Source organism: Ascaphus truei, chromosome 11, assembly GCF_040206685.1.
Source record: "Ascaphus truei isolate aAscTru1 chromosome 11, aAscTru1.hap1, whole genome shotgun sequence".
Lineage (NCBI taxonomy): Eukaryota > Metazoa > Chordata > Amphibia > Anura > Ascaphidae > Ascaphus > Ascaphus truei.
Window position 1 is genome coordinate 26792008 of NC_134493.1, and position 11931 is coordinate 26803938.

Genomic DNA, 11931 nt, shown 5'->3' on the forward strand with positions numbered 1-11931 from the left:
GAAGAACGGACATATTTACCATGTAAGATATACCTAGGAAGAACGGACATATTTACCATGTAAGATATAGCTAGGAAGAACGGCCATATTTACCATGTAAGAAATACCTAGGAAGAACGGCCATATTTAACATGTAAGATATACCTAGGAAGAACGGCCATATTTACCATGTAAGATATACCTAGGAAGAACTGCCATATTTACCATGTAAGATATACCTAGGAAGAACGGCCATATTTACCATGTAAGATATACCTAGGAAGAACGGCCATATTTACCATGTAAGATATACCTAGGAAGAACGGCCACATTTACCATGTAAGATATAGCTAGGAAGAACGGCCATATTTACCATGTAAGATATACCTAGGAAGAAAGGACATATTTACCATGTAAGATATACCTAGGAAGAACGGCCATATTTACCATGTAAGATATACCTAGGAAGAACGGCCATATTTACCATGTAAGATATATCTAGGAAGAACGGCCATATTTACCATGTAAGATAAACCTAGGAAGAACGGCCATATTTACCATGTAAGATATAGCTAGGAAGAACGGCCATATTTACCATGTAAGATATAGCTAGGAAGAACGGACATATTTACCATGTAAGATATACCTAGGAAGAACGGACATATTTACCATGTAAGATATAGCTAGGAAGAACGGCCATATTTACCATGTAAGATATACCTAGGAAGAACGGCCATATTTACCATGTAAGATATACCTAGGAAGAACTGCCATATTTACCATGTAAGATATACCTAGGAAGAACGGCCATATTTACCATGTAAGATATACCTAGGAAGAACGGCCAAATTTACCATGTAAGATATACCTAGGAAGAACGGCCACATTTACCATGTAAGATATAGCTAGGAAGAACGGCCATATTTACCATGTAAGATATACCTAGGAAGAACGGCCATATTTACCATGTAAGATATACCTAGGAAGAACGGTCATATTTACCATGTAAGATATACCTAGGAAGAACGGCCATATTTACAATGTAAGATATACCTAGGAAGAACGGCCATATTTACCATGTAAGATATACCTAGGAAGAACGGACATATTTACCATCTAAGATATACCTAGGAAGAACGGACATATTTACCATGTAAGATATACCTAGGAAGAACGGACATATTTACCATGTAAGATATACCTAGGAAGAACGGACATATTAACCATGTAAGATATACCTAGGAAGAACGGACATATTAACCATGTAAGATATACCTAGGAAGAACGGCCATATTTACCATGTAAGATATACCTAGGAAGAACGGCCATATTTACAATGTAAGATATACTTAGGAAGAACGGCCATATTTACCATGTAAGATACTGTATACCTAGGAAGAGCGGCCATATTTACCATGTAAGATATACCTAGGAAGAGCGGCCATATTTACCATGTAAGATATACCTAGTAAGAACGGCTATATTTACCATGTAAGATATACCTAGGAAGAACGGCCATATTTACCATGTAAGATATACCTAGGAAGAACGGCCATATTTACCATGTAAGATATACCTAGGAAGAACGGCCATATTTACCATGTAAGATATACCTAGGAAGAACGGCCATATTTACCATGTAAGATATACCTAGGAAGAACGGCCATATTTACCATGTAAGATATACCTAGGAAGAACGGACATATTTACCATGTAAGATATACCTAGGAAGAACGGCCATATTTACCATGTAAGATATACCTAGGAAGAACAGACATATTTACCATGTAAGATATACCTAGGAAGAACGGACATATTTACCATGTAAGATATACCTAGGAAGAACGGACATATTTACCATGTAAGATATACCTAGGAAGAACGGCCATATTTACCATGTAAGATATACCTAGGAAGAACGGCCATATTTACCATGTAAGATATACCTAGGAAGAACGGCCATATTTACCATGTAAGATATACCTAGGAAGAACGGCCATATTTACCATGTAAGATATACCTAGGAAGAATGGCCATATTTACCATGTAAGATATACCTAGGAAGAACGGACATATTTACCATGTAAGATATACCTAGGAAGAACGGCCATATTTACCATGTAAGATATACCTAGGAAGAACGGACATATTTACCATGTAAGATATACCTAGGAAGAACGGCCATATTTACAATGTAAGATATACCTAGGAAGAACGGCCATATTTACCATGTAAGATATACCTAGGAAGAACGGACATATTAACCATGTAAGATATACCTAGGAAGAACGGACATATTAACCATGTAAGATATACCTAGGAAGAACGGCCATATTTACCATGTAAGATATACCTAGGAAGAACGGCCATATTTACAATGTAAGATATACTTAGGAAGAACGGCCATATTTACCATGTAAGATACTGTATACCTAGGAAGAGCGGCCATATTTACCATGTAAGATATACCTAGGAAGAGCGGCCATATTTACCATGTAAGATATACCTAGTAAGAACGGCCATATTTACCATGTAAGATATACCTAGGAAGAACGGCCATATTTACCATGTAAGATATACCTAGGAAGAACGGCCATATTTACCATGTAAGATATACATAGGAAGAACGGCCATATTTACCATGTAAGATATACCTAGGAAGAACGGACATATTTACCATGTAAGATATACCTAGGAAGAATGGACATATATACCATGTAAGATATACCTAGGAAGAACGGCCATATTTACCATGTAAGATATACCTAGGAAGAAAGGACATATTTACCATGTAAGATATACCTAGGAAGAACGGCCATATTTACCATGTAAGCTATACCTAGGAAGAACGGCCATATTTACCATGTAAGATATATCTAGGAAGAATGGCCATATTTACCATGTAAGATATACCTAGGAAGAACGGCCATATTTACCATGTAAGATATAGCTAGGAAGAACGGACATAATTACCATGTAAGATATAGCTAGGAAGAACGGACATATTTACCATGTAAGATATACCTAGGAAGAACGGACATATTTACCATGTAAGATATAGCTAGGAAGAACGGACATATTTACCATGTAAGAAATACCTAGGAAGAACGGCCATATTTACCATGTAAGATATACCTAGGAAGAACGGCCATATTTACCATGTAAGATATACCTAGGAAGAACTGCCATATTTACCATGTAAGATATACCTAGGAAGAACGGCCATATTTACCATGTAAGATATACCTAGGAAGAACGGCCATATTTACCATGTAAGATATACCTAGGAAGAACGGCCACATTTACCATGTAAGATATAGCTAGGAAGAACGGCCATATTTACCATGTAAGATATACCTAGGAAGAAAGGACATATTTACCATGTAAGATATACCTAGGAAGAACGGCCATATTTACCATGTAAGATATACCTAGGAAGAACGGCCATATTTACCATGTAAGATATACCTAGGAAGAACGGCCATATTTACCATGTAAGATATACCTAGGAAGAACGGCCATATTTACCATGTAAGATATACCTAGGAAGAACGGACATATTTACCATGTAAGATATACCTAGGAAGAACGGCCATATTTACCATGTAAGATATACCTAGGAAGAACGGCCATATTTACCATGTAAGATATACCTAGGAAGAACGGCCATATTTACCATGTAAGATATACCTAGGAAGAACGGACATATTTACCATGTAAGATATACCTAGGAAGAACGGACATATTTACCATGTAAGATATATCTAGGAAGAACGGCCATATTTACCATGTAAGATATACCTAGGAAGAACGGCCATATTTACCATGTAAGATATACCTAGGAAGAACGGCCATATTTACCATGTAAGATATACCTAGGAAGAACGGCCATATTTACCATGTAACATATACCTAGGAAGAACGGACATATTTACCATGTAAGATATACCTAGGAAGAACGGCCATATTTACCATGTAAGATATACCTAGGAAGAACGGCCATATTTACCATGTAAGATATACCTAGGAAGAACGGCCACATTTACCATGTAAGATATAGCTAGGAAGAACGGCCATATTTACCATGTAAGATATACCTAGGAAGAAAGGACATATTTACCATGTAAGATATACCTAGGAAGAACGGCCATATTTACCATGTAAGATATACCTAGGAAGAACGGCCATATTTACCATGTAAGATATACCTAGGAAGAACGGCCATATTTACCATGTAAGATATACCTAGGAAGAACGGCCATATTTACCATGTAAGATATACCTAGGAAGAACGGACATATTTACCATGTAAGATATACCTAGGAAGAACGGCCATATTTACCATGTAAGATATACCTAGGAAGAACGGCCATATTTACCATGTAAGATATACCTAGGAAGAACGGCCATATTTACCATGTAAGATATACCTAGGAAGAACGGACATATTTACCATGTAAGATATACCTAGGAAGAACGGACATATTTACCATGTAAGATATATCTAGGAAGAACGGCCATATTTACCATGTAAGATATACCTAGGAAGAACGGCCATATTTACCATGTAAGATATACCTAGGAAGAACGGCCATATTTACCATGTAAGATATACCTAGGAAGAACGGCCATATTTACCATGTAACATATACCTAGGAAGAACGGACATATTTACCATGTAAGATATACCTAGGAAGAACGGACATATTTACCATGTAAGATATACCTAGGAAGAACGGACATATTTACCATGTAAGATATACCTAGGAAGAACGGCCATATTTACCATGTAAGATATACCTAGGAAGAACGGCCATATTTACCATGTAAGATATACCTAGGAAGAACGGACATATTTACCATGTAATATATACCTAGGAAGAACGGACATATTTACCATGTAAGATATACCTAGGAAGAACGGCCATATTTACCATGTAAGATATACCTAGGAAGAAAGGACATATTTACCATGTAAGATATACCTAGGAAGAACGGACATATTTACCATGTAAGATATACCTAGGAAGAACGGACAAATTTACCATGTAAGATATACCTAGGAAGAAAGGACATATTTACCATGTAAGATATACCTAGGAAGAACGGCCATATTTACCATGTAAGATATACCTAGGAAGAACGGCCATATTTACCATGTAAGATTTACCTAGGAAGAACGGCCATATTTACCATGTAAGATATAGCTAGGAAGAACGGCCATATTTAGCATGTAAGATATAGCTAGGAAGAACGGACATATTTACCATGTAAGATATACCTAGGAAGAACGGCCATATTTACCATGTAAGATATACCTAGGAAGAACGGCCATATTTACCATGTAAGATATACCTAGGAAGAACGGCCATATTTACCATGTAAGATATACCTAGGAAGAACGGCCATATTTACCATGTAAGATATACCTAGGAAGGACGGACATATTTACCATGTAAGATATACCTAGGAAGGACGGACATATTTACCATGTAAGATATACCTAGGAAGAACGGCCATATTTACCTTGTAAGATATACCTAGGAAGAACGGCCATATTTACCTTGTAAGATATACCTAGGAAGAACGGCCATATTTACCATGTAAGATATACCTAGGAAGAACGGCCATATTTACCATGTAAGATATACCTAGGAAGAACGGCCATATTTACCATGTAAGATATACCTAGGAAGAACGGCCATATTTACCATGTAAGATATACCTAGGAAGAACGGCCATATTTACCATGTAAGATATACCTAGGAAGAACGGCCATATTTACCATGTAAGATATACCTAGGAAGAACGGCCATATTTACCATGTAAGATATACCTAGGAAGAACGGCCATATTTACCATGTAAGATATACCTAGGAAGAACGGACATATTTACCATGTAAGATATACCTAGGAAGAACGGCCATATTTACCATGTAAGATATACCTAGGAAGAACGGACATATTTACCATGTAAGATATACCTAGGAAGAACGGACATATTTACCATGTAAGATATACCTAGGAAGAACGGCCATATTTACCATGTAAGATATACCTAGGAAGAACGGCCATATTTACCATGTAAGATATACCTAGGAAGAACGGACATATTTACCATGTAAGATATACCTAGGAAGAACGGACATATTTACCATGTAAGATATACCTAGGAAGAACGGACATATTTACCATGTAAGATATATCTAGGAAGAACGGCCATATTTACCATGTAAGATATACCTAGGAAGAACGGCCATATTTACCATGTAAGATATACCTAGGAAGAACGGACATATTTACCATGTAAGATATACCTAGGAAGAACGGACATATTTACCATGTAAGTTATACCTAGGAAGAACGGACATATTTACCATGTAAGATATACCTAGGAAGCACGGCCATATTTACCATGTAAGATATACCTAGGAAGAACGGCCATATTTACCATGTAAGATATACCTAGGAAGAACGGCCATATTTACCATGTAAGATATACCTAGGAAGAACGGACATATTTACCATGTAAGATATACCTAGGAAGAACGGACATATTTACCATGTAAGATATAGCTAGGAAGAACGGCCATATTTACCATGTAAGATATACCTAGGAAGAACAGCCATATTTACCATGTAAGATATACCTAGGAAGAACGGCCATATTTACCATGTAAGATATACCTAGGAAGAACAGACATATTTACCATGTAAGATATACCTAGGAAGAACGGCCATATTTACCATGTAAGTTATACCTAGGAAGAACGGACATATTTACCATGTAAGATATACCTAGGAAGAACGGACATATTTACCATGTAAGATATACCTAGGAAGAACGGACATATTTACCATGTAAGATATACCTAGGAAGAACGGACATATTTACCATGTAAGATATACCTAGGAAGAACGGACATATTTATAATGTAAGATATATCTAGGAAGAACGGCCATATTTACAAATGTTTGACAGACTTAATCAAAAATTAATTCAACCAAAACCACATCAACATATCCAAGAGAGAAACTGAGTTAATAATGTATCACGATTCAAAAATGCCTATTGGAGCCCATATTAACTCAACGGTGCTATGCTTGAGCACTTGATAATTCCCATTCACTAAAGCATACCACCCTTTATTGAATATGGGTGGTATAAGACAATATGTTGAACACGCTTGAAGAAAGAATATATTTTGCATACATATTTTATTTAACGATATCTGTGAATGATTTTTATATGGGTTCATTGAATGCTATTCCTGTAAAACAATGTAATCTTTGGGATTGCTGAAGAATCGAGTACAAATAGTTACAATTAGTTTTAATCTGCGTTCTTTTAAAATACTTAAAATATTGGCGATGTATGAAGACATAGTTTATGTTACATTAATGTTGAGAGTGGCATTTTTGAATATATATCGTTTCGGTTCAAAGATTATCAATGCAAATTTGGAGCAAAATTGTTGCAAACTATGTAATTTTTATTGTGCGTTTCTTTGCACACAAGCTTTGTGCCGTCTGCATCAGGATTTAGGTTGTGTCAATAGCTGGAGTTAGGGAGGAGTTATATGACGCACAGATTATAATGTGATGTATCAAACTCGGCATCTAAGGGCTGCACTTTTTTATCTTGTATTTGCGTCGACAAAATCTACCAGGTCTGGAGTGGCGTAAACGTCTTTACGTTGATACGTCTCCCGTCATATACCAAACATGTACCACCTAGTTTGATTCCCTGGCGTCAGTGATCCACATGACTAAATGATAGTTTAAACCATGTGTCACTATTTGGTTTAAAGGTAGGAGGTTAGGCAGATTGTAAAATTGCAAAATAGCAAATGTAGAAGCTTCTTGCATTTAACACAGCCAAACGCAGGACAAATATCAACTTGTTCTTTGCCTTGATGAATCCAGCTCACTGTGTTTTACACCGGTACGTTTCTACAATATCATTTCACCGGTACAATCTAATATTCTATTTTCCAAAACATTGTTACCTTTCAGCATACATACAATTAGAAAGCACTGATATATGTCTATTTAAATGTAGGCATAACTCAAAGTAGCAAATTAGATGATATTACAGGCATACCCCGCATTAACGTACACAATGGGACCGGAGCATGTATGTAAAGCGAAAATGTACTTAAAGTGAAGCACTCCCTTTTTCCCACTTATCGATGCATGTACTGTACGGCAATCATCATATATGTGCATAACTGATGTAAATAACGCATGTGTAGCAGTCTCTATAGTCTCCCCGCTTGCGCACAGCTTCGGTACAGATAGGGAGCCGGTATTGCTGTTCAGGACGTGCTGACAGGCGCATGCGCGAGCTGCCGTTTGCCTATTGGGCGACATGTCCTTACTCGCGAGTGTACTTAAAGTGAATGTCCTTAAACCGGGGTATGCCTGTATACATATAAATAAATTCCTTTGTTCTCATACTTGGTGCTAAATACGCTCTTAACGGTGAAAATTAACATTACCTTGAAGGGAATACTTTTCCGGTTACTCTGAAGTGCGCAGACTCTGGCTTAGCAATCACTGCTTGGTTTATAGATGCACTAAGTCCAATGATTCTGACGTTCTTCCTGTTTTCGTTACTTAGATCAACTTCAATTAACACCACTTCTTTACCACGCAAATGAAGGGAGAACGTCCCGTTTACATTACTTGCACCATATTTTCTTGCAGTAGCACGGACCTACAGTATATAGAATTTATAATGAGGGGGAAAAAGGTTATTAGCAGAATTAAGCTAGATACACTACTATATGAATGAAATAGTGGTTAATTTATGGTTTATTTGAATCAAGTCCATTATCCCCTTCAGTTACACGAACAGCGTATGTCATGAAGGATGGCACCCTGCGGGCGCAGGTGACGTACTGTGTACATCATGGGGTTTTGCTTGTTTTCTAGGGGCATTCGCGATCAGCGCTGACTGTGAACTAAACACAAGCGGGGGACCCAATGGCATCCCTTTTCATTAACGCCAGCAGCAGAAGGCAATCATGTGAGCGCTCAGGAGAGGATCTCTAGTGCTGGAGGGTCTGTGACTAAGGACCCACTGGCACGGAAGGGGTTAAGTAAGCATGCTTTAGTCCTGTGTTTCTATGCACGTGTTTCCCACATACTTGGGCATAAAGGACTAGGCAGTAGGCATATTGTGGCCGAGAAATTGTTTAACGGTGTGTGACTCATGCACATAAGGTTTCTTGTTCGTGATGTTGTATCTAACATGGGATATATCAGAGACATGTCAGTTCCTAATGACCCAAATCCGCAAGACAAGATTCCGGACAAAAAAAGCCCAAGAATGTTCAAGGAAATGTAATGACTCATCCGTGGGGACTCAGAGCCGCAGGGGAAAAAAGTAAAACGCAGCAGGTCCAGGGACAGTAAAAGCCGCGGCTGCCTGCATGGTGGTTGGGTCAGTATTGCGGATAATTTCTCACTTCTCACTGCTGGACGAAGCTGCAGGTTCCCCAGCACCGAGAACACGAAGGCTGGCTACATCTCTATGAAAGTATTGGTACAAAAAATGTGTGAGAACGCAGAGTAATTTAATATTAATAATTTGTTTCTTCTAATGGAGCACAAGTAGATCTTATAATCGAATGTTTGGACGACAGGGAGTGATTTGCTCAAGATCACAAGGAGCTGACACTAGGATTCAAACCCAGGTCCACCCACTATAAAGGCAGTGACATTACCACTGTACTACTTCTCCAAATGTATGTGCCCGGCAAATAAATGACTGTAAATAAATGACTGGTGAATATTCTCTTAAACAGAAACCTTCAGTCCAGGCCAATCCTGGAATATAAACTGCACATGTTTCTGCTTTGCCATGTTTCTATGCCATTTCTCTGCAAGTTCAAAATGTATTCAGTATTTCATTTTGATGAATTCTTCCCAACTTGCCACTTAAGCTACTAAAGTCAACTCCCACTCCGTTCCCCCCCCCCCCAAAAAAAAATATATATTGGGTAATACCATTGTAAAATAAGTAAATGTTAGTAACTTGGACGTTATATAATAAAAAAGGAATAGCTTAATAACATAATTAGTTTGGAAAGTACTGCACCGTAACATCTTGTGGGATGTTCCACTGATAAGGATGTGTAAACTGGGAATACAATCCGATGTCGTGGAGTGATCCATTTAACTGAACATGTAGCTATAAGGAGAAAAACATAGCATGTTCATTTCTTAGCAATTAGTAGCGTCATTTTGGGTCACACTCATTTATTGGATCATCTATGAAGAAATGATTAGCTTTGAATCGCTGATATAACGCAATCTTCTGATCTCTCATTACTCTATAAATAGCATTAAAGAGGATGACCACATCTTGAAGGTCAGTGGTACCCTAGTAGTACGGTACTGTAGGCAAACACAAGTGCTCAAATTATTTCTATCAAATAGAGTTTATAGAACTGGGGGACCAGGACAGAAAATGGGTGGATGCAAATGTTTATAACGTGGATTAGACTGACATTCTGTCAGTTGTGGTCAGATTTACATTTGTTTAACCATCTGTTAAAACCGTCTTACTTTCCTTATATTAAAAAAAAATGCCACTCATGTTTTATCACCTCTAAAGATGAAACATGCAAGCAGAGGTATCCAAAGTGCAAAAGCCTATAAAAAAAAGGTAGGAATCATAGTGTAGATCAATAATAACATAATAACAACAATAGGTTTTAAAATGAAGTAATAAACATGCACGTATGTGTGTGCCTGTGCGCGTATATATATATATATATATTTCTAGAGACTATCTTTCAAAATATGCACATCAAACTTACAGAAAATAAAAATACCACCTGTAAGCAGGTATACTTGTCTCAGACAGGTCTGCAACCCTGTTTTTCACAATTATCGCTTTTAGCATACAGTGCTTTCACTGCAGCAAGGGATTCTGGGTAATGCCATCATTACCCAGAATCCCTGGCTGCAGTGGAAGCACTGTATTCTAAGAGATAATTGTGAAAAGCAGGGTTGCAGACCTGTCTGAGATGTGAATGTGCGCACAGGTGGTATTTGTATTTTCTGTACAGGGTTTTTAATAAAAATAAAAAAATTACACAAAATAACATGTGTGGTCGCAACAAACTTCATATGCGAAATGCAAATGTATATTGTATTTGCATTAAATGTGAAATGCTGGCTGTTAATTTGGTATCTGTAGCTGATTTCATATAAAAGCATACAGTAGGATGTTCAGCAGCGTGGAAGAACCTGACCTGCAAAGTATCATTTGCGTTGATAATAACTTTTCCACGCACACCATGATCAAAATCATCTTGTTTGATTCGTTTTGAGAAAATCTCCCCGTCAAACACCAGGCCTTGTGGAAACCTCAGCTGTTAAAAATAAAAATAATTTCTAAATACATTGCTTTACCACAACTACTATTTTGTCCTTTTATAGCACATTTCTATTCAAAAACACCATGTATTGATGCAGCCACTTCCTGGGTGGAATCTGATGTCTCCAGAAAGTAAAGGAACAATTATCGTATTTTACAATTCTAGGTAGCTAAGATGAAGAGAAAGTATGAGCTAACCAAGATCACAGTGTCCGGTAGTCATCAAAGCGAGACCCGCGCTCCGTAAAGAGATCGGGCTTTGATGCCTCCTGGACAGTGAATCAGAGCTTGAAATCCTACCCACAAGGTTGAATGTTCTCAAAGGACACCTTAAAGCTGTAGTTCAAGCTGTCGTTTTTTTTAAATATATATATATATATATTCCCCATTCAATGTGTGCATCAATACAATCTGCACACTGACAAGTGATTAGCTAAGATGCAGATCCATCCGTTCTCCTGTAATCCACGATCCAGCAGCCTATCAGTGAGGGCTCCTCCACTTCCTGGTTTCCTCCCATTGGAGGGAGGTCCTATTTACACCCTGTCTGAGCTTCCCTT

The 11931-nt window shown here is 37.6% G+C and overlaps 1 protein-coding gene across 2 annotated transcripts in view; it reads right to left on the reverse strand.

Moving 5' to 3' along the window:
- The window catches only part of LOC142463092 (uncharacterized), a 291163-nt gene that overhangs the window by 123714 nt on the left and 155518 nt on the right, over positions 1–11931 (reverse strand). For both annotated transcript variants that reach the window (XR_012787370.1, XM_075565366.1), the window contains exons 35-37: positions 11247–11366; positions 10085–10177; positions 8481–8698 (exon numbers count right to left, since the gene is read on the reverse strand). Coding sequence is in view for 1 of the 2 variants with exons in the window: in XM_075565366.1 (XP_075421481.1) it covers positions 8481–8698; positions 10085–10177; positions 11247–11366 (431 nt within the window). In the remaining variant the exon portion in view is untranslated. The remainder of the gene's footprint in view (positions 1–8480; positions 8699–10084; positions 10178–11246; positions 11367–11931) is intronic.